General features: G+C 37.6%; 1 protein-coding gene across 1 annotated transcript; it reads right to left on the bottom strand.

The window, feature by feature from the left end:
- Positions 1 to 1,200: 1,200 nt before the first annotated feature.
- LOC128506166 (CMRF35-like molecule 1) lies at positions 1,201 to 24,450 on the bottom strand. Its single transcript, XM_053476478.1, has 8 exons — positions 24,411 to 24,450; positions 23,766 to 23,873; positions 23,553 to 23,672; positions 23,213 to 23,320; positions 23,083 to 23,133; positions 10,886 to 10,984; positions 10,156 to 10,202; positions 1,201 to 2,654 (listed from the first exon to the last, which is right to left on the bottom strand). Exons 1-8 carry the CDS (start codon positions 24,448 to 24,450, stop codon positions 2,259 to 2,261), a joined length of 969 nt encoding a protein of 322 aa, XP_053332453.1. The 3' UTR covers positions 1,201 to 2,258.
- Between the last annotated feature and the right edge of the window lie 382 nt (positions 24,451 to 24,832).

Genomic DNA, 24,832 nt, shown 5'->3' with positions numbered 1-24,832 from the left:
GTGATGCAGTTGTTGAATAAATGTTATAGGACAAAAGCAGGATAAAAGTAACATTCAGGACATGCATTTTTATTCTTAATTTTATTTCTCAATTACCCGATTTTATACAATTTTATTCATATTAATGCAAAATTAAATAATAAAATAAGACATTATACTGTATTTCCCCTGAGATGAGGGAGTGGTGTGGTTGAGTGGTTAGCATCATTTAGTGGATATTTAAAAAAAAAAAAAAAATAGGCATGATGAATGATGTGAATGAAATGTGATGAAGAGATCAGTTAATGTGTGACTCCCCAGACTCCACTGATCGACTGGTTCCACAATTTTTTCAGACATTGAGGAAGACATACATCTAAGCTGTTTTCTGTTCTGGCTCCTACAGTAGATGACAGTTAAAACAGCCTCTCCCAACTGAATGCCTGCTGATTGGATGTGAGGCTGTCAGGAAATTACAGTGAGCCCCTTCTTCTCCTATTCCCAGAAAGGCGTGTCTAGATTTAACAGTAAACACGGCCATTGAGTCCTCATTTATACATTTGCAGGGTGCCACCATTGGATGGTGATCTCTAGATGATGATCTTCTCAAGAACACATTAACCTATTAATCACTGTGTGACCTGTTACTGACAGTTTTGAAGTAAACAGGGATTGGAATCAGTGTTGCCGGTCTTTTTGACAAAGTTAAAATTTATGAAATACAAGGAGCACAAGGATCATGACTAACAATATTATACGTAATACTGCTGCTCCACCATTAAGATCATAACACATACAATAATAGGATTTTTTTTTTTTATCCACCGTTTTATTTTCACCAGCGGAAACCCAATAGAAGCAATTAAATTATGCATGCAATTTATTTCCAGTAGATATCTGACAGAGAGAGGAGTTTTATTTACCTAGGGCCAAAGAATAAGAATAAAACTTTATTGTATCTAAAGATAAACCCTATCTATATGAATATATAGGATAAAATGAAATTAAGAACTTTAGTGAAAGGAACGACAGGAGATAGGTGCTGTGAAAACATGGCATAAGAAAAAGAAATGCCATAAGACTTTTTTAATCGCATGGTGTATGTGTTTATATATGTGTGTTCTTTATGGGTTTGAATAAGCTTCTGTTGTTAATGTGTGTCTCTGCTTTGTTAAATGCTGTGTAAAGTGAAGGCTTTTTTGGTTGGGTGAATAGGTGTGTGTGTGTGTGTGTGTGTGTGTGTGTGTGTGCGCGCACTCAAACATGCTTGAGCTTGGAAGCAACATCACAGAGCTTTATGGCCTCTGTTGATGAATCTCAAAGTTTTTCCTTCCCCCCTCACCATCGGCTTGTTCATCAGGGACATTCTGATCATTTTGATGTTTACATATTCCGACACACATTTCATACTTATTTCAATAATATTCCTTTGATTCTGTAAAGCTGCTTTGTGACAGTAACAGTTGTAAAAAGCTGTATATAAATAAAACTGATTTGAATGTTATAGTTAATACCGACCAAACTGTTAGTTCTGAATAAACAGGAAGGATTCTATAAGCAGCAATATCACTAATAAACCTGAATTATGCCCACCAACGTCCAAATAATATGGCATAATACAAGTTATTATACGAACAGATATGCTATTTTGAAAGTGATAGAGAATTATTTTGTGTATACTCCTTTAAAAATTAACCATGCTTATTTGTAAATCTTTATCTCTTGTAATCTAAATCTCATTACACAACTTTCATGATCTATTGGACTGGATGCAGCAGAAATCGTCTCATCAGACCAGGCAAAGTTTTCTGATCTTCTTTTGTCCAATTTTGGTGAGCCCATGTGAATTGTTGGCCTCAGTTTCCTTTTATAGCTGACATAAGTTGCATCTGGTGTGGTCTTTTACTGCTGTAGACCAATTCTGATGCTCATCTTGACCATGTCTACATGCCTAAAGGCATTAAGTTGGTGCCATTTGGTTGGCTAACCTGATATTTGTGTTAATAAGCAGTTAAAAAGGTGTACCTAATAATGTGACCGGGGGATGCATATACACACAATTAAGCAATACAAAGTTTATATGTGACAAATTTCACTATTAAAACTAAACAAACTTTTTATTCATAATTAATACAAATATAAAATTTAGATTTAAATGGTATAGAATGTAAATTGACCTTTTGATCAATCAGGTTGGACAATTAAATAGCATTATAGCAGATAGAACTGCAATATATAAATTGCAAATGAATCAGAACTAGCATTCTGATTTATGCCAACTAGCTGTGTTTATTTTTGTTAACAGTGGCATATTCACATGAATTGTTCTTGGGTTTGTAGATCACTGCTGGAGCTGCACCATCATTCCTGGTGTCAAAACTCACTGCTGCGTACATTAGACTTTCAGGAGATTTCACCCCTGATGATGGAGCAGCGCTGACTGATGAGTTAGATGGAATTGTTGGTAACTGAGCTGTGGAGTAGAAGTCCTGATCAGGAGGATCTGATGGGTGATCTACTGTAGTATAAACAGCTTGTGAATAATCAGAGGGAACTCCTGGTAATCCAGTGTTGCAATAAATCTCTGAGGGATTTGAGGGAGGTGGAGCAGTGGAGTAAAGTGTGTTAGAAAGACTTCTGCTGCTCTTAATCTCACCGAAATCAGGACATGGAACCTGCGCACAAGGAGGCAAACAAGTCTTAAGTACTGTCTGAACCAGCTCTGTTAGATTTGCATCTCTGCAAAATTGAATTACTTTTCTTAGCATTTTCTAGTAGAGAATTCTTTCAGATAGTAACAGACATAGGTCACATATCACATTACAATAAACATTAAATGTTTAGCAGATTTTATGAATTGCAATAATGGCACAATTTTAATGCATATATTTATTTCACATTATATTACTTACTTATTAGACAAATAAAAAAAAGCTTTACATATTTTCATATGTCAGTTACTTTTCTTTGAGGTCTCTCATCAGCAAGCCATTCATTGTGTAGGTAGGAGTAGACTGCCATGTACAGTATCTGGTCTGTCATTAATCTAGCTAACTAATAGTGGAACCTGGCTGCACCTGGAACTCAGCTTTTTTAAGGGCTTCTATATACAGATGGGTGAAAAGAGGAAGACAGTAACTCGAGCCTTTGATGTATAGTGCTGCACGGAGTTATCACGGAAGGGGCTGAACGTTGAACGGGAGTGAACCTAATAGCAGACAAATAGAGCTAAGGGCTTTAAATTATTAAAATACCAATAAAATTATCACAATTTTAGAAGGGGGGGGGGGGGTGTATTTTTAGATCTTCAAAAAGTCCCAGAGGAAATGCATCACACTATGATGCCACTGAATGTTATGTCCAGTGTTGGGTGAAATGAGTGTCGGAATATGTATACAAAATGATCAGAATGTGCCTGATGAACAAGCTGATAGTGAGAGGGGAAGGAAAAACTCCCTGAGTTGCGTTAGGTCCGCCATTTAAGTACTTAGTTATTTAGTTATTTTTTCAGAAATAAATATAAATAAAATATAATCCGTTATTTAGACAATTTATGTAATCCATGAGTCAGACAGCAGTGACTCCCAATCTGTTAGTGTGTGTGAAAGTCATCTTACAATCCCCACCCCCGATAACCCACCCACCTCTGTTATTCCTGCTGTTATACCCCTATTTCTATGCGGTTTGACTATGTGAGGACTGACGAGCAGAAAGATGGAAACCCTATCACAGAGCCAAAACTCACAGTGACTCATGATGAACCATACTTACGGCCACTGAGCGAAACTGTTGAGATAGAGGTATCAGTAGGTGAGATGGGGGTATTAGTAGTTAACAGATTATGGGCCAAACTTCACTGAGTGATGATGGTAGAGTAATTATAAAGGTCTTGACTAAAACAACATGCATGAGGAATCACAAAGGAGTTTTAATTTTCTGCAATGGAAAAGTACTCAAACTAGTTACTTTTATCAGAAAGTAATGCTGTAATGTAACTGATTACATTTTTGATGACAATAATTTTGTAAATTAATTAGTTACTTTAAAAAGAAATGCCTCCAACACTGGTTATGTCACAATATGACGTCACTCAATATAATGTCACTTAATATAATGTCACACAGAAAGTTATTAACCACTTTTTAACATAAGTTTGAGGCACCATGCCATTTGAAAAATTAAAAATCCCTCTACATTTTTGCATCCTCAATGTCTTGAGATCACTTAGGCACGGTTTAGTGGTGATCACATCCCTTGAAAGAGTGTATCAAATTCCAATGGGTGCATTTTGCAAATGCCCCAAAATTAATTAGACTTCCTGTTGAAGTGATCCCATGACATGCAATGCAAAGGTTTTTTGACTCAATAAGCTCTAAATTTGCACCAGATTTTGCATGTGTATGAGCGTGTATGAGTTTTGCAACAAAATATTGTGTGGGCCTCTCAGGCAGATGGGTAGTTTGTTTAGTAACATGGATAGGGTATGACCTGAAAGTACTAGGCTGATCGGGCTGGCTCGTGCCATGAATTAAAATGTGGGAGAAGAAAACGCTGTCAGGATGCAAAAGTAAGAACAATAAGAGTATAGCAGAAAAGGGCTAGGCTAGGTCTGCTCTCTGGACAATAAACTGGACCACATCTGACTCCAGCAGGCTACACAGCGTGAGGTTAGAGACTGCTGTGTCTTTGTTTTAACGGAGACATGGCTCAGCGACAGAGTACCGGACGCCGCTATTCAGCTAGACGGGCTAGCCTCGTTTCGAGCCGAGAGAAATGCAGCTCTGTGCGGTAAGACTCGCGGTGGCGGCTTGTGTGTTTACATCAACATGAAATGGTGCAAGAACTCCGTGCTAGTTTCAAGTTATTGCTCATCGCTGGTGGAGTTTGTAACTGTTAGATGCAGACCTTTTTATTTACCACGAGAATTCACCACTGTTTTCATTATTGGAGTGTACATTCCACCTAGCTCTAATGCTAAGGAAGCGCTATGGGAACTGTATATAAAGATAAGTAAACTGCAAAATACACACCCGGATGGACTGTTTATTTTTGCTGGAGATTTCAACCATGCAAATCTCAAGTCAGTGCTTCCTAGATTTCATCAGTATGTGGACTTTGCAGCGTGAGGGGAAAACACGCTGGATCTTGTTTAAACAAACATCCCCGGCGCATATCGGGCAGAGCCCCGCCCCCACCTCGGCTACTCAGACCACATCTCTGTTATGCTAATTTCAGCATACAGACCACTCGTCAGGCGCTCAAAACTGGTTCTGAAGCAGGTGAGAACCTGGCCAGCAGGAGCCATCTCTGCTCTTCAGGACTGTTTCGAGAGCACTGACTGGAACATGTTTAGGGAGGCTGCAACTTACGGCGACTTCACTGACTTGGAGAAGTACACGTCATTAGTGACCAGCTACATTAACAAGTGCACTGATGACGTCACTGTCTCCAAGAGCATCATCTCACGACCCAACCAGAAACCGTGGATTACTGCAGAAGTGTGTGCACTTCTGAGGACCCGAGACTCTGCCTTCAAAGCGGGAGATAAGGTGGCGCTTAGAAGAGCAAGGGCCAAACTTTCTCGGGCCATCAGAGAGGCAAAGCGCACACACGCCCAGAAAATTCACCAGATGTGGTAGACACACGGCGCATGTGGTAGGGCTTACAAGCCATCACTCACTACAGGACGAAATCACCTGCTGTGACGGTGACGGCTCCCTCCCAGATGCACTAAACAACTTCTACGCTCGGTTCGACAGGCAGAACAACGTGGCGGCGAGGAAGACCACACCTCCTCCGAACGACCAGGTGCTGTGTCTCACTACAGCTGATGTGAGGAAAACTCTACGAAGAGTCAACCCACGTAAAGCTGCTGGACGAGACAACATTCAAGACAGAGTGCTCATAGAATGTGCGGAACAGCTGGCAGATGTTCTCACCGACATCTTCAACATCTCTCTGAGCAGCGCAGTTGTTCCCATGTGCTTCAAGGCCACCACTATCGTCCCCGTGCCCAAGACGTCTTCCTGTCTCAATGACTACCGTCCCGTTGCACTTACACCCACCATCATAAAGTGCTTCGAGCGGCTCGTCATAAGACACATCAAGACCCTGCTGCCTCCCTCACTGGACCCACTGCAATTTGCATACCGTCCTAACCGCTCAACGGATGACGCCATCTCCACTACACTGCATCTTGATAGTCTTCCTTAGTTAATTAGTTTCTGTTAATTTATGTTGTAATTTATGTTAGGCCAATCTGTCTTGTCTCTGCTAGCCAGCAAACTAGGCCTCTTAGTTAGCTAGTTTAGTTTTTCTGTTAATTTATGTTGTAATTTTATGTTTAGATGTAGAATTTTAGAATTTTATGTTGCAGGTAGCACCTTGGCCCTGAAGGAACGTTGTTTCATTTTACTGTGTACTAACTGTATATGGTTGAAGTGACAATAAAGCCTACTTGAACTTGAACTTGAACTGTAGTAGTAAAATTGAAAAAAAGAGGGTAAAAAATTAATCTAATAAAACTGATGAAAGGATTTATAGGAAGGCAGGTTTGGGAATGAAGTATGCATGACTATTAGGGGACAGTAATATATTTGACAGAAGGCAATACTCAAGCACAGGTAGAGAATTCAAAGAAAAGGGCTAGGGTGGGGAGAATTAAGGTACACAGAGTAGTGAAAGTAAGAGAAAAGAAGTTTAGTAATTGTTAACACTAACATCAATGAAGGAGTTGATGAAACAAATCAAGATGAATCATAATGCAGAAAAAAGTGAAAAGAATAAAAGAGGAGCAAAGAAAAGGAGAAAGGTAGTCATAATAAGATTTAAGGACAAGGAATTGCAAAGGGAGGTTAATTTTGCATATATTATATAGTTCATAATAGATAGATGTTATAAATTTTAAGAATTTAGACATGTGGCTCAGAATGATAAGGTGAAAAGAAGGTGTGCCTACTGTAGGTGCGGTGAAGATCATGACTATGGGAAGTGTGGAGAAGGAGTGAGTCTAAGATGCCGCAACTGTGGGAGCTGCCATAGTTTAGTATATTGGGGATGTAAAGTGTTAAAAGGACAAATGTAAGTACACAAAATAAGGGCAAAATTGAAACTGTCATATGCAAAGGCGGTTAAGAGGGTGGAACAGGATAAACTAGAGAATAAAATCAGAAGCCCTGGATTACCCAAGAGGTCTGTCTTCTATTCAAAGCACACAATACAGCGTTTAAGTGTGGAGACCTGAAGGCCTACAGCATCGCTAGAGCAAATCTGAGGAGGGGAATCTGCAATGCCAAGCATACAGCGGATTGAGGAGCACTTCAACTCTGCTGACCCCCTGACGCATGTGGCAAGGGATCCAGACCATTGCTTACCTAAAACCACCCGCCACAGGCTGCGCACGGCAAGCTGTGAAAATGCCCTTCATTACCTGTAGGGGGCAGTCGTGTTTCAGTCTGTGTCTATTAAAGCCGAAAATGTGTTCTCTCTCTTAGGCGCCCATTGACAGCAAGCGACAGAGCTCATAAACGTGTCAAGCTCAAACTGTTAACATTGATGTATTTATTCTTCATTTTCTTCTCCCCTTCCATGATGATACTGTGCTTTCTCCATTCAGTATTATTTTTTTTTATTATTATAATTATTATTAGTAGTGCTCCGAGTTTATTATTTTTGTTATTATTTTTATTATTATTGTAACAGCAAGAATAAAAAAATGTATGATATGTTTAATTGTGTATATGCACTTTAAATACACACTAAACAATAAACACTGCCTGTTGCAAAGTGAAAGTGAGTTGCGCGTGTGGCTTTTTGATCAAAAGGCTGATAAAAACATGCGCAGATGTGAGCAGATTTATCGATAAAACTACAGACATGAAATGCATATATATATATAGTTCATTTATGTCTTCTGATGATGACGACACATTTTTACGTTTTAAATAAGATATGTTGGCATATTCACAAATCAGGACATTCGCATTGATAACACTATCAGATTCCTACTATCAGGAAATTAAATTAATTTCAAGACCATTTTAACCGAGGCATTGCCATGTCTTTCACTGTTTTGTCCTTGTTAAGACATTACAAAAACTATATAAGAAACTTTTAAAGCACGAATATGAGCATCTTATTTCTTCATTATGAAAATAATATGAAGCACACTGTATATACACATGTTCATTATGAAATATCTGTTGTAAAACAAAATAAAATTCATGTTTGCTTTAGCATTGGAAACAACATTGTTTTAGGCTAACTAATTATACACAATTCTTTATTGTACTTTGTCCGGCTTTTAGATAAAGTCCTTTCATGCCCCATCTGGCGGATATTCAGTAAAGCACAAAACATTTATTTAAATTCCCGAATGTTGCTTGCGGCAAACCGCGGCACGCCGCGCGCTAAATTGCAGCATCTCACAGGAAAACGCGCATTCTTAATGACCAGGTCTGAAGAGCTCATGCGCAAAGCAGAGCTACTACCAGGTGCACAGACACTCACACTCTCAACCTCAGAAACAGAGTGAATGCAAGGAAAGCAGCTGGCCCTGATGGCATCCCCGGGCAAGTAACATAACATGCATGGAGCAGCTGACTACGATCTTCACAGACATCTTCAACCTGTCCTTATTCCAGTCTCCTGTCCCAACCAGCTTTAAGTCTGCAATTATTGTGCCAGTGCCAAAGCACTAAGCAGCACCAACATTCTGTGACTTTCAAACCAATGCACTCACACCCGTCATTGTAAAGTGCTTTGAAAAAACTGGTCCTAGTACTGAAACAATGCTGTACATTCACAGTACAATGTTGCACAGTTATACTGCACATTACTATACCATTATATACTGTATAAAGCATAACTTTATTACCTAATAAATCACCTGTTTGTAAAGCACATTGTTACTTATTGTAAATAGGCCACATATGCACTTCTGGTTAGATGCTAACTGCATTTCTTTGGTTCTGTACTTTGCACTATGACAATAAAGTTGAATCTAATCTAATCTAATTTAATCTAATCTAATCTAAACACTTAAATAAATGAAGAGACAGTAAATAGAAAACAGTGAAACACAGTATAGAAAGACAGAAGGTAGGAGGTGGAACGTAAATGTCATGAGGTAGCAGGGGTAGACTGCAGAGCCAGCTTCGACACATTTAAGAAAATATATGTGACACTAAAAACATCAGCGTTGATTATGCAAAACATCGCCAGTTTGTGCAATTTACGTAGAGGCAGGTGAAATGCCATTCAGACAAGTTATGACAGAAGCAGATGATGGCCAACTATGGGATTAAGGTAAGGGAACATGAAGAGAATAATCCAACAAAAAGAATACTGAAAGCGTGCTGGAAAAGAGAGCGAAAATAAAATGTGTGTGGACTGAGAAGGTGACCAACAAGCAAAGAAAATTGAGGTATGTGATAAAAAAAATTGGTGCAACTGTGGTATGGCCAACGAAACCTGTCTGAATACTGGAATGCTCACAAAATAGATGTAGAGTTTTTCAGGGTTAAAAACAGGGAGAAGACAATAGATCTAGCTGATGCTTATTTCACTCAGGAATAGTAACTGTAAATGATGAGCAGAAATTTTTACAGATAAGCAAATTATCTACAGACAGAATCAACAGGAGCTTAAGTTGTGGCACCAAAACAAATGGTGCCAAATTGTGTGTCAAATGGAAATTAATGAGAGAACATTAGGTTACTTAAATGTATACATGCTAGAGCTGCATGCCATAACACTGGCATTACAATTTATGGAACAGGTCAGGCAGAGGAATGTAGTGATTTGTAATTCAGTGTCAACCCTGTAAATCATCAGGGTGGGAACAACCAGGAATCATCAAGAGGTAGTTTACAAAATGCTAAATGCATACACACAAAAATAGGCAAGGCAAAATGCATGTATGTGGATTCCAGCTCACTTACTGTAGGGAAATGAGAGTGCAGACAAACTGGCAAACCAAGCAGTTTAAAGAGAAATATGATGTTAAAATTAAACTGTGAAAGGGGAAGAAACAGAGTATGGAAAAGCCCACTTATGTCTTTTATGTACAAATCCTAATAGCTATTGTAAATGTAAATGTTTAGTGCAGTAAATCAGACAACAACATTGTTTCCGTCGTTTGTTAAAACCAGAGAAAGTTTTTGGCTCACAACTCACCACTTGCCGTTTTAAGGAGCTTTGTGCAGGTTGAATTGGAGATGAACCTGGGAGTTGTGGGAGAAGATATATTCAAGTATTTTGAGAATGACACATCATAATATAAAATTCACATTAAAAACATACTTTAATGCATACAGATTTAAATATTCCTTGTCTTTATGTATTCCTATGCGTGTACATTTTTGTCCACTAGGGAAGGTTATTGTTCAGTGACTTAGGACTCGTACTATTAAAACCTGTATACATCAATAAACAACCTAATTAATGGTGTTAATTTATGTGAAATACATTCCTTTTTTTTTTAAGAGGAGAGGGGATTTGACCACAAAGATAATATGACCCCTATTAATAGTTTACCTTTGTTAGAATTTAATTGTCAGATCTAGTGTTACGTTGCTTTTACTAAGTAGCTAGCTGAGCTTCCTTTCACTTACTTGTTTATTTCCCTCCTACCAATCACATCACTGTAAATTTCACAGTACATGACATATCATAGCAACAATCTAATTAAATTCAATTCAATTTTGTTTGTATAGCAAATGTATTTGTATAGAACAATGTTGAAAGGTAGTGTATGTTTGTTTTTATATGCTTAATTGATTAAGCCTTAATTCTTTTACAGGCTTTGTATTTTTCTGTATATAGCACCACCTTTTAAAAGTCAACTTTTATTTTAGGATAACCTTAAATAGTATTGTAAATGAAAGTATAAAAAAGTGTTTGGTACCTTGGATCTTCTTTTTTCTCTGCAGGACAACAGCTAATAAAAGGGCAAGGAGAAGCAGCACCAGAACCACAGACACAGCCGTGATGACGGTTGGAATTTCTGGAAGAGAAACATGATCATAATGCACATAATTAATAAAAATCACATAGATGTATAGAACATAGATTTTACCTGAAGAATTATTGTAAACTATGTTAGTGTGTGTGTAAAGTAAATCTGTTCCTTTGTGTTTGTTTGTTTGTTTGTTTGTTTTTGTGTCCTTTAGATGTTTGTGACTATTACTAAAATTAGAATGCTTGATATATTTATTAGACACCAGGATGGCAGCAGGACCAGATGGCATCTCAGATCCAGTCCTTAGGCCACGGGTACTGAATTAAATTAAAGAAGGTCCAGTCAATTAAATTTTCTCTAAGTTGAGGTCCAAATCAGCCATTTTAGGTCATTTTAAGTCTATAAAAATATGCAGTTTAAAAATTCCATAGCATTTCAATAATATGTATTGTAAATATTTATTTTCAGTAACTTCCACTTCCATATTTATTGTAAATATTTATTTTCAGTAACGACCACTTCCACTTTTGCCCGAACAGGGCGCACTTGGCCTTGCCCCACCACTTTCCCCAAATAAACAACTGTGGCCTTCGCAAACTCACATTTTAACAAATTAACAGTTAAATTGGCCTTCAAAAATTTATCAAATAGTGCTCTAATTTGACCTATATGTTCATCCCAAGTCTGACTATAAACGATTACATCGTCCAAGTATACAGCACATCCCCTCAACCCAGAAATAACTCGATTCATCAAGCGCTGAAACTTTGCTGGTGCATTTCGCAACCCGAAACTCATAACCTTGTACGAAAACAATCCTGATGGCACAACAAAAGCTGAAGTGTCTCGAGCTCTATCAGTTAGAGGCACTTGCCAATAACCTTTTAGTAAATCAAATTTACTAACAAATTTCGCGTTTCCTACTTGATCAACACAATCTTCAATTCGAGGTAATGGAAAAGAATCAGGTTTTGTCACCGCATTTACTTTTCTATAGTCAGTACAGAACCTGAAAGAACCATCAGGTTTATTCACTAGCAACGATGGCGATGCCCAACTAGAAAAAGAAGGTTCAATGATATTATTTTCCAACATATAGTCAATTTCAATCTCTAGTTGTTTTTTCTTGTTTGCAGATACTCTATAATAGCGCTGACGAATAGGAGCTGAATCTCCTACATCAATGTCATGCTCAATCAGTTTTGTGCAAGACGGAGTATCGGGAAAAAGTTTAATGTATTCAAAGATCAGACTAATCAAATCCATACGTTGCACCTCTGTTAAATGACTAAACCGATCGTGCAAAGAGCTCAACGCTTCTGAATTTCGTAACCGACCCTGGAGAACAGAATCTCCAGGATCAATTTCATCCTGGTCTCCACCTATCAACACTGAAGTGATTGGCAACTCTGCCCCAGCAACATGGGAAGAACCTGCAAGCAAAACAGGTTTAACACAAGAGTCAGGTACATCAATCATGTCTGCTCTACCTACCCTGGTGTCCACAGAACATTCCGAACCATAAAAAGGTTTTAACAAATTCACATGACACAGTTGAGTTTTCTTTTTTCGATCTGGTGTATTTATTAAATAATTAAGATCGAAAATTTTACGTGCAACGGTAAATGGACCTGCAAATTTGGCCTGAAATGGTGAACCTACAATAGGCAACAAAGCAAGGACCTGATCACCTGACTGAAACGAACGCAACTCTGTACGACGATCGAAAAGTCGTTTCATTCGATCTTGTGCTTTGCCCAAAGATTCTTTTGCCAACTGGCATGCTTCAAAAATTCGCCTGCGGAAATCACTTACATATGCCAGAACATTTTTAGGTGGATCATTTTTTTTCCAATCTGACGACAAAACAGATAACGGACCGCGCACATTATGACCAAACACAAGGTCATTCGGACTAAATCCAGTACTTTCCTGAGCGGCTTCCCGGGCAGACATCATTAACCAGGGTAACCCAGTTTCCCAGTCTTTACCCATTTGAACACAATATGATCTTAACAAAGATTTTAATGTTTGGTGAAATCTTTCCAGCGCACCCTGACTCTGGGGATGAAAAGCACTGGAAAGACTATGTTGAATATGAAGCTGCTTCAGGACCTGATTGAACAGATGGGAAGTAAAGTTACTTCCTTGATCGGACTGAATAATTCGAGGTATTCCAAAAATTGAAATAAACTGAGTCAGAGCCTTTAAAATCAACTTTGCCATTAGAGAACGTAATGGGTAATCAGCTGGGTACCTTGTCACTTGGCACATCACAGTGAGCAAATATTCATTGCCCACTTTTGACTTTGGTAATGGCCCGACGCAATCCACTATAAGATGTTTAAATGGTTGGCTAATAGCAGGAATTGGATATAGAGAAGCTGGTTTCACAGACTGGTTTGGCTTACCAGTAAGCTGACATGTTTGAGAAGACTTGATGTATTTAGACACATCACGCTTCAGTTTTGGCCAAAAGAAGTTTTTCAAAAGCAACTTGTATGTTTTTTTCACTCCCAAATGTCCAGATGTATCATGTGCGGTTTTTAAAACAACTTGACGGAGCGACTGAGGTACTACAACTTGCACTACAGGATCGCCAATTACAAATTCTCCATGTGGTACCCACTTTCGACACAACACATCTTCCTGCAGATAATATCCAGAAGGAAGATTAACAATTGTATCGTAGGGAACAACTCGATCAAACAACTCGGCAAGAGTAGAGTCCATTTTTTGTTCTTTAATCAAATCATTTCGTGACACAGATAAGATGGAGGGAACTTCCAAAGGTATACTCACCCTTTTTAATTCCGGCTCAAGATCAGGTTGCTTTTTTGTCATAGAAAGTGTTGTCATACATGACGGAAAAACATTTGATGAACAAAAGTCGTCAGCAACTGTCTCAGAAGTCACAGATGGTGTTACCACCAGATTTGGTGAAACATTTCGCCAAACTCGTTCACCAGCCAAATCATTTCCCAAGATTACCTGCACTCCTTCCACAGGCAAACAGGCACGCACTGCAACCTCCACCTCACCCTGGATCAAGTCAGAATGCAAAACAACTTTATGTACGGGAACAGACATCACATTTAGACCAATGCCTTTAATCAACACATTGTTTCCAGTATAAGAGTCATTTGAAAAAGCCAAAACAGACTCCAAGACAAAAGTTTCTGCTGATCCAGTGTCACGGAGGACTTTGACTGGTACAGCCTCAGTAGAATTAACCAATCTCACCGAGCCGTCTGTAACAAATGGAGAGAAAGTTGAACTGGCTGTCGAACAACTCTCTTGTATATTAGGTACCTCTGAGGTAGTCACCACAAAAGCTACAGGTTTAACTGAAGGTAAAGAGCTAGCTTTTGTTTTTGCATCGTCTTTTACTTTCAAAAATGGACATTCATTCTTCCAATGACCCATCCTGTGACAATAATTACACATGTTTGATCTTTCTTTTTCTCCAACAGAGGCATAACCCTGTCTATCAGGCAAAGCACGAACAAATTTAGAAGACTTACTAGGATCATACCACGATTGTTTCGGAAAATTTTCCTCAGTCTTTCTATGACCAAAAGAGGTCTTATGAATCAGAAAAAACTCGTCAGCCATAACGGCTGCCTCACTAACCGTATCGGGTTTACGTTCATTAATGTATGTTGCTACGCGTTCTGAAACGGAGTTTTTAAACTGTTCAAGCAACATCAATTCCTTTAAGTCTTCTAACGTTTTCACGCCAGATGCTGTACACCAACGATTGAAATAAACTGAGATATCGTGCACAAATTCAACATGTGTTTGTTTTTCTGTTTTTTCCAAGATCTAAACTTTTGTCTATAGGCCTCTGGGACCAACTCATAAGCCCTCAACACAGCGTTCTTAACAATCAAATAATCCTTAGCATCTTTTACACTAAGATACGAATACGCCTCTTGAGCTTTGCCTATAAAAACAGACTGCAATATAAGCGTGCGATCTTCGTCTGGCCAATTACGCGCATCTGCCACGCGCTCAAACAACAAAAAGAAATGCTCAACATCTTTCTCGTCAAACCTAGGGACCAACCTCATATTAGCCACTAGATCCGAATTATACGAAGCCATACTCCGTTCCACACCATGTTCTACGCCTCCAGATAAAAATAATTTACCCTTCTTTATTAATTTTAAACGATAACGTTCAACGTCTAGTTGTTGTTGTTGAAACTGAAGCTTAGACATCTCAACACGACTTTGTACTTCCAACATTTTTTTCTTTCATCTCCTTTTGAATTAATAAATAGCTGTTTTTGTTGTTCAAATGTTAAATGAGACATTGTAGACGTGGCATCAACTAAATCAGACAAATTGTCTGAAAGTTGAGACGGTAAAATCCCACGTTTCGTTAATTCAGTCTTTAGCAATAATTTAACGTTATCTTTTAGACGTTTGTCTTGACTTACCAAATTAATTTCATTGTGGCCTGCAAGTTCTATTAATTGTTCCTTAGTGAAATCATTCAATAAGTCTTCTGACGGAGCACTAACAAATTCTTCAATTTTTGAGGCCATTTTTAAATTAAACGAAGGCTATTAAATCTTCCAAAAATATTTGAGGAGAATAAAAAATGGAATAAACAATTCCCTCTAAGTAAATTTTAAAACTACCTAAACTTATCCCTAATCTTCGTACAGCTACTTGCAGCGTGTTCTTATACACTATAAACCAGTATTTGCAATAGCGACCGATTAACGAGTCACCATTATCAAACACGGACGTGTTCTTCACAAACTGCTTTCACCGTACAAACAAAACAAACTAAAAAAAATTTTTGAAGTATCCAATTAAGGATACCTCCTTAAACCTACCCAGGGAAAAGCAATTCCAAACTTCTCTCTCCTCAAATATACAAATAATAGCCGACACTTACCAGAATCAAAGTCGAGCTCCCGCAACGCACGTAACCAAACCAACCGACTTAATCCTCCAAGGAATTCGTAACAACAATACAACTATCACCCCCCAAAAAATCCATACTTAACGAATTTATTTCCTATTTAACGAAACAACTCTTTAAACAAATTTTAGTATTCAAATTAATTGACGAGCCCCCATATTTGTCACGACAGGCTCAAAGCCGTGACAAATTAATGGAGGACAAGGTCGAGTTGGTTTGGTTGCAACGAAAAGAATTTATTAACATAAATAAAAAAAACACATGAAACACAAAATCTACATAAACGCTATTTCGGTCGGACCATGATGTCAAAACATCCGACCGAACCAAGTTTAACTAATAATAAAACTAGATAAGCAAACCAGGACAAAACAAAACAAAAAACCGGGAGCAGGCTTTTTTTCCACGCCAACACAGCCCCAACATTTATGGCAGGAAGAACAGGTGGAGATCGTTCTATTGATGAGTCTCCTGGCCCCGCCCACTGGCCGGCCATAGTAGGGAGAACCAGAGACTCGTCACACTATGTTAACGAGAACAGTTTGAACTTTATTGGCCTTGTATATTTTCTTGTATTTGTATGGAATGCAAACAACAATCTTTAATCAATCTTTAGTGAATCTTCATCTGCTGGGCTGTAAATAAATGTGAAAGGCCGCAATTTGCTCTGTCACACGGCGCTCCCAGTTCTGGAATTTTACACGCCCACACCTCGGACTGTTTCAGACAGAGTATGTTTGCTCTAATGGCCTGTGCTTGATTCCATAGTGGCACTTCACATTACTGCTTTTTATTAACACCACAGTTTCAGAACATATTAGACAAAATGGTTTTTGGAGTAATGCATGGAGCCACATCCAGCTCGATGGAAAAACTGGTATATTTATAAGAAAAGCATCAGTGTCTGGACAGAACAGTAGACACAGGACAATTCACTCACTTAACGGATTTTTCTGATCATTGGATTTTTCAAGACAGGTGCTTCATCACAACAAATTGTAAAATCCCTCAGGCAATTCATTTTCACACAGCGAATGTTCCAGTGTTACAAAGTGTCATTTTCTCAGTGTAGAATGCTTCTGATTCGACTAGTGTTAAAGGGGGTGTGGTGTCTTCACTAAAAGTGTTGCCTGAACTCTGAGGGGTGTGTAGTTCTAGGGAGTTACCTCAGGTCCACTTGTTCAGAGTTAATTGAACAATCACACGCATGCACATGGAAGGCAGTTTGAGCTTGGTTTTATTTTAATTGATGAGCTCAGAAAGTAGATTTTATTTAATCACAATTGCATAAGTATGTGCATTTAACTTGGTGTTGATTTGACATTAAACCGTAATGTCTGAAAACGAGGCTGAAGTTGAGTAGCATTAGCACGAACTAGCTAGCGGGCCTATTGCATCAGATGTCTACACTCAAAAAAAGGAAGTTGGCTACCTGTTACATGTACTAAAATGTAATATGTGTTTTGTACATAAAAATTTCATGTTTCCAAGATGAACATGAATAAATTATGTTGTATTTGCATAAAATTCAACAACTTAACATGTATTAGATTCAATCATGTTGAGATAACCCTAAGAGATCTTGTCACTATGAAAACCGGAAATATCAAAACAGATATTTCGAGAACACAGCGTGTTGAGAAGACAAATGTTTGGCGGGCGTTTAAGCAGGAATTAATTCCCATCTTTCTAAATAGAAACCAAATACTGAACATAAATGTCACCTGCTGTTTAGCGATGTTTAGTCACGTTATTTTGGTTTAAGCTATTTCTTGTATTTTTAATCACACTTAAAATACCGACGGTTATATGCGCGTGCTTAATCTGCGGTTCGGTTCTGGTTTCGGTCTGTTCTCATGAGTTGTGAAGCGAGAGGAAGAAAGTATAAATATTGTTCATTTGATAAATTAGATATCATGAATTTAAATTGAATCTATTTCTGTATTTTTTTACAGCAGTTTGTGAGTGAAAGTGTCCTGTCTGCATCTGACTTCAGGAGTTTCCTGACCAACCGTCTCTAACGGTCATATTTAAAAGTCATAACGTACAGTAATAAAGTACATAACGCTTCTGTTGGTGTTTATTATTATTTTTTCTATGATTAATACTTATTTGTGGTGTTTTACATTTTGTACATCTTTTCCTTAATAGAACTTGGTGACCAGATTTAAACAGTTGGGGGCTAGTTAAGGTTATCAACCAGTACCACTGCCCAGTGAATATGAAACTCCAGGCCAGTGTTACTTTGTGGCGGGAGTGGCATCCTTTACCTCGCTGTATCTTTAAACAAAGGTTTATTTTTAATTACATAGCATTAACACACAGTACAGACTTTAAAGTGTGCTCCCTGTGCAGTTTACTTCGCGGAAAACAACTTGCCGTTACGACTTGTAACTGGCAGCAGGAGAAACATCTCTGAGTAAGATTGAGCAGGAATTGTGTGCTGTGAAGAGAATGGACCAAGGGGTAAGTAAAATTAGTTTTATTACTTAACAGGGCAGTACGAGTTATTTTAGTGTACTCTTTTTTTTTTTTTGTCTTGTTTTCTGCACAGTACACTAAAATAACTCATACTATTACATCCCCAGGTCTAGGGTCCAGGAGCGTAATAAATAATAAAATCTTAAACAACAAATTTCTGTCTTTATTTATTTTTATTTTCACATACACGGACGCTCTTGGCTTCAGGGTTGGGCCAAGGCCAAAACAATAAACTAAAAACCCTTCCCTGTCTCCTCCCACAAACTAACTAAACAAAGAAAAAAAAAAAAAACTAAAAACACAGGGCTAAACTATCTCCCTAACTAAAAATACAAAACAGGAGAAAACTCCTTGCCCTTCAAATTTACTCTTCACGACCTAGACAGTGCGTCTGCTAAAATATTTTCTGTACCCTTTTTGTGTCGTATGTCGAAGTTAAAACTTTGGACAATTAGTGACCACCACATTAGCCTCTGATTTGAATTTGCCATTCGGAGCAGGAAGACTAAGGGGTTATGGTCTGTATAGACCACTATGGGTAAGGAACTACTACCAATATAGACTTCAAAAAGGGCAAGGAGTAAGGCTAAGGTCTCCTCCTCAAAAGTGCTATAATGCTGTTGTGTTTTCGAGAATTTTTTTGAGAAATAGCACACAGGGTGGTAAATTTCTGCCTTGGCTTCTTGTAATAAAACTGTACCTGCGCCTGATGCGCTCGCATCCACCTCCAACTTAAATGGTTTAGAAAAATCAGGGGCGAAAAGAACTGGCGCACTACACAAAAGATCTTTGGCAGCATTAAAAGCATTATCGCATTCAACACCTTAAGCGAAGGTTTTGGATTCACTCAATAAGTCTGTTAAAGGGCATACAACAGAGGAATTTTTTTTACACGGTAATACCCAATCATTCCCAAAAAGCGGCGCAGCTCCCTTTTTGACTTGGAAATGGAAAAATCCCTGATTGCCTCCACTTTGGCACTAGCAGGACGCACCTGACCCTGGCCAACCTGCTTCCCCAAGTAAGTAACCACAGCTTTTCCGAATTCACATTTTTTAAGTGCCCTGTTAATTAATAAAACTAATTTTGGCAAGTTGTTCCCCGTGAAGTAAACTGCATAGGGAGCAGGGAGCACACTTTAAAGTGCACTGTGACATGGACCCCAGAAATCGGCAATCCGTTGCTCTTCCTGTGATATCCCGGATGTGAAGACATGAATTATTTTTCTACCTGAATTTGTCGACTTGAATTTAAAGACTCGTATTTGTCAACCTGATTTTTAATACCAGAATTTTTCCAACGTGAATTTTAATACTTGATTTTTTTTTTCAACCTAAATTTGTAAGGCTGAAAACTAATAGATATTGTATTTTTAACAATTGAATATATTTTTTAACAGCAATTTAGTAAAGTCAATATTTTTGCATTGAATTTTACATGCTTGAATTACATTTTGAGTTGAAATATACAACCACAATAAATTGCAGTGTCTAAAATTTCAAGCAGAAAATTTTTTTTATTCAAATCAAATTTCAAAGCAGAAAAATTCAAACTGCTTTTTTTGTGACAGTTTTTTTTTTCAGTTCATGTGATTCAGTAAGCTGTTTTGCTTTGAGGAATTTTGGCACTGTTACACTTTCATATAAAATACAGATAGAAGCATGCTGGTGAAGGTGAAGTATAATGACTAAGAAGTATACTGATTTGACCACTGAAGGTACTTTAGCATCATGTAGGATCCTAATTGTATGATAATTCTGAAAAATATTAACATTTTTATTCACCTTTTGCTGAGGTGCGAAGACTGTGATTCGGGCAATTTAAATTAGTTTACCAATATTTGTCAATATTTCTCTTTATGCTTCATTAACGGGAGAACGGTCTGTTCACAAATAAAAGTGGGTAGTGATTTAACGAGGAGTTGTGTTAATGTTGTTTTGAGCTAATCTAACAGTGTGCAAGAAATTATGTATCTTCAACTTGTTTTTATTTTAGGAAATGTATTTATTTTGCAGTCAAATGCAAATTCGGACTGTTGGCTGGAGCTCAACTCTCCATATTTGACGAGTCTAACACTGCAGTGGAAGATGACATACATCTTGAGCTGGTTGAAGCCAATCCTGAATTGTGCCCAACGGTTCAAGACAAAGATCAAACATCTGGTGTGTCTTAATAATTGAGTTAAAATTAGCGAGCAATGATTATTTAAATTTGAAATGCAAATTATATGTAAAATAATACTTATGTAAAATAATATACAGTAATGCCGTGTTCTGTTCATTTGTTGGTTTTTAGGCTACAAAAACCCTGTCCTGCTCGTCAAGTGAAGGAGATAGGAATACCCCATTTAACATGCTTATCAGTGGAGAGAGGGCGGCATTAACTTGTCCCACAAGTAATTCAGACATGGAAGTTGCAAAGAAGGTACCAAGTATTTCTGGTTTATAGCAAGTTTATTATTTTTCTGTTGGGATTTAGTCCAATCAACATCATGGAAGAAAAACTGGTAGTATTTTAAAGATTTTACTTTAATAGCTTTTATTTTATAAGTGCTACTTGAACAAAAAAAATCTGGCCACAGTAAAACTTCTTCTTTCTTATTTCTTTTCTGTGATTAGATGGTCAGAGATGCTTTGCTGACAAAAGCAGGTGGTCAGGATGTGTTGGAGGAATACACCTTTTCTGGGTTTAGAAAACACAAGCTTGTAGGCTTCTTAGTACAGCTAATGGATTAAAGACTCATCTATTTGAAGATTTGATGTAATCTGTGATTATGTAATCTGTGATGATCTGTGATGAATTATTTCAAGATGCATCCATTGTTTTCTAAACATCAAAACGTTCTTCAGATTCAGTTGTACTATGATGACTTTGAATCTGCTAATCCACTTGGTTAAAAAAAAAAAAAAAAAAAAAAACTCCTAATACAAATACTCAACATAATTTTTTCTTCATCTATTACTCTAGGAATGACAGTGTATCTTAAGCATTTAATAGCCGAACACTACGAGCTATTTAAACCGTTGTATCCACATATAAATCCTATACCAAAACATCATTAAATGATAAAATCAAAAAATAGGCTTCTTAATACACATGTGGAGTATGAGATTTGAGGCAAAACATAAAGTATTCAAAAATGTGTTAGACTTTAAGAATATCACAAAACCACTTGCAAAAAAAATATATATATCAAATGGCCTTCGCCTAACACTGAGAGACATGAGATGCCAGCAAGGTTTCTAAATGTCAAAATGAATAAAGAAATTTTCTCAACTAACTGGGTAAAGTTAAATGGGACAGAGTACATTTCCTTTCCTTTTTATGTATTTATTTTAGGGGCACCAACATGAGCGTAATATGTGACTGACCCCCCAAGATTTAAAAAATAAAGTGTTATTTGCTACAGGTTGGAAATCTTCAGAATGATTTGTTTTGAAAGTCTACCTTAGCCAGTTTGACAGATTTAAGGAAGTTAGGAGCACTCTAACTGGTCAGATTAATTGACAGTGTTGAATATTGAACACTCATAATGAAAATGTGTCTATGTAGTGTAAAATACACTAACTTGATATTAAATAACACAGTGTTGGCTATTTAACACTAATGGTTCAAATGTGCATCGATGTAGTGTAAAAAAAAACTCAATTTACAGTGTTGCAAAATACCACGGAGTGTTGGTGACTTGACACTATAGAAGTGGTAAAATATTAACACATCGGCCAGTGTTAAATTAAAACTTACCAGTGTGGACCTATATAAACACTGGGCCAGGGATACTTTTAACACTACGGGACTTAATTTAACACCAAGCATTTTGCTGTGCACACAGCACACACACACACACACACACACACACCACTAGATATATAATATTACAGCAGGTTTTTCCACTGTAGGTAAAAATATTTATTTATCACACATGTTTTACACACTGTTTTTTTTTTCTTGTAAACTCTACTTATTTTAATGTAATTTTAACTTTAATGTTTTTTTCTATTCAGTGACAGTGCTATAAGATATTTTTCTACCCATCATGCTGTGTGTGTGTGTGTGTGTTTATCAACAAGTTCTATCTGTAACTAAGCTAGACCACAACATGTTTTAATTCTTCTTTAAAATGAGACCAGAATATCTAAACCAGTATGTTGATCTATTATCTAATTGACCCAATGATGAACCTTAAAGACTAATAACTATACGATGCAGAATGTGTAACCCAACAATTGAGTTAAAATGTTAATGCACCTTTTTTGCAGTATACAGAACCGTATACGGAGAACAACAGGGTCACACTTGAACAGACCGAACACTGTATATGTAAAAGCCCTTGAATTTGTGGTGTATGCTTTTAAACCACAAACTGAAACCGGATATGTAGAAATCACATCGGCTTAGAAAAAAAACAAAAACACCCCTGCTGTATATGACCTGGTTACACACTACAAAGTACTGTACTTTGTAGAATCGTATCTGGTGTTTTAAGCATGAATTAAGCAGCACCAGTTTGCTCCCAGTGATGGAGGTAATTTTTAGACTATATCATGTACAGTATGTCAGGTGATTAGAAGTTAGTGTGGTGCAGTGGATAAAAAAAAAGAACAGGCAATAATATTTACACCCCATAGCCGATGTCATCAGTACTGCAGAAATGCAACTTCTGTTCTCTTCCTCAATTAAAAGATTTAAATAAATTCTCATAAGACATGTGATACTGTACATACCATGAGATGTGGGAACGGGGGTTGGGTGGGTAACATCATTAAGTAGATTTGCTGAAATAAAAATATGAGATATATTGAATAGTGTGAGAGACATGTGATAAAGAGGACAAGCAAAAAGTTCATACTGTACCTGTTGTTAAATGTGTGCTCTCAGCATGCAGTGATGTACTCATGGACTCTGTCGAAGTGGAGTGTGTGGTGTGTGTAGTGTCTGAGACAGTACTGATTGCAGGGGCATCTAAAAGAATTGAACAGTCATTAAAAAAAAATAATAATAATTAGGCTGTTTATATTTATAATTTAAATGTATATCCATTGAGCCTCACTGATCAATTTTAAAATGTAAACTTTCAATAAATGAGGTCAAGTCTACATTGTACATGGTACTTTAATAGTTTGCCTCAATCACAATATATTCAGGATCAACAAATGAATTTGACATTTTTCTGTCTCCTCTGTGTGACACTCACTCTTTTCAACCAGCAGTAGAATCTCTGTGTATTTATCATGCCATGTCTTCTCTATCGCACACCAGTAAGTTCCTTCATCCTCTGGTCTCAGATCAGTGATGGTGACGGTGAAGACTCTGGCTGTTGTGTCGTCATACAGAGAGAATCTGGAGTCTTTATCAGGAGATCCAGACTGAACAGGGATGTTTTTAAAACCGGGGACAAGACATTCACCTCTGCAGAGATACTTGTTGTAGTTTTCATATCCAGATGTGTAGGGACATTTAATCTGAACTGATCGTCCTCTGTATCCAGTTACTGTAGTTACAGCATCAGTACCAGCTGGAGAATAATATACAGTGGAATGAAATATGATCCAGGACCATGGTGTAACATATAAGACCAAAATGAAGCTCAGTATCCAGGAATATTAAAGTGTAAACATTGTGACACGTGTAAGAGGTACAAAAGATATATGCTCAGTGGTTAAGGCATTGGACTACGGTTCAGAAGATCCCAGGTTCAAACCCCACAACCACCAGGTTGCCACTGTTGGGCCCTTGAGCGCGGCCCTTAACCCTTAACTGCTCAGATGTGTAATGAGATAAAAATGTAAGTCGCTCTGGATAAGAGCTTCTGCCAAATGCCCAAATGTAAATGTAAAATGATGCATTGTACATTACATATATGTGTGTGTGTGTGTGTGTGTGTGTGTGTGTGATTGTGTGTGTTTAATAATCAATACATATATTTTTAAATAACACACTCGGAGACCAATAATCTAAATGAAATGCCACGTTGTCCATCAGTGCAAAGCTTTAATGTGACACTGATACTGAACACTGAGACTGATGAGGATTTGGAAGTGTTTGTACTTACCTAGAATCAGGCAGAAGGTGAAGATGAGGACCATCTCCATTCTACATCCAGACTCACAAACTCCTCAGATAATAATAATTAATAATGTTCAGTTAGTTATCGTACACACACTCACTGTCTCTGTGACTCTACTGGGTCTATTAGTGTGAAAGTAACATTACAACCACTTCCACTTTTAAACAAGTAACAGAAAACCACTCAGGAAGTGTGTGTGTGTGAGAGAGAGAGAGAGAAAGAGAGAGAGAGAGAGAGAGAGAGAGAGAGAAGTTTCAAGCTCAATTGCTGTAAAAATGCTTTTAAAATTACAGTTCACATTAAGGCATTTGGCAGACGCCCTTATCCAGAGCGACTTACAAAAAAGACTTAAAATCTTATTATATACAGTATGTGAGCAGTTGAGGGTTAAGGGCCCTGTTGTTCAA

The sequence above is a fragment of the Clarias gariepinus genome, chromosome 18 (genome assembly GCF_024256425.1).
Source record: "Clarias gariepinus isolate MV-2021 ecotype Netherlands chromosome 18, CGAR_prim_01v2, whole genome shotgun sequence".
Lineage (NCBI taxonomy): Eukaryota > Metazoa > Chordata > Actinopteri > Siluriformes > Clariidae > Clarias > Clarias gariepinus.
This window is presented reverse-complemented; position numbering and strand designations above follow the sequence as displayed.

What these genes read in the sequence shown, in the direction of transcription:
- LOC128506166 (XM_053476478.1), bottom strand. Translation starts at nt 24,450, where the DNA reads ATGGAGATGGTCCTCATCTTCACCTTCTGCCTGATTCTAG. An exon ending in CAACAAGTATCTCTGCAGAG is followed by an intron (nt 23,673 to 23,765) that starts GTGAATGTCTTG and finishes ACGACACAACAG; the next exon opens with CCAGAGTCTTCACCGTCACC. An exon ending in GAGAAAAAAGAAGATCCAAG is followed by an intron (nt 10,203 to 10,885) that starts GTACCAAACACT and finishes CACAACTCCCAG; the next exon opens with GTTCATCTCCAATTCAACCT.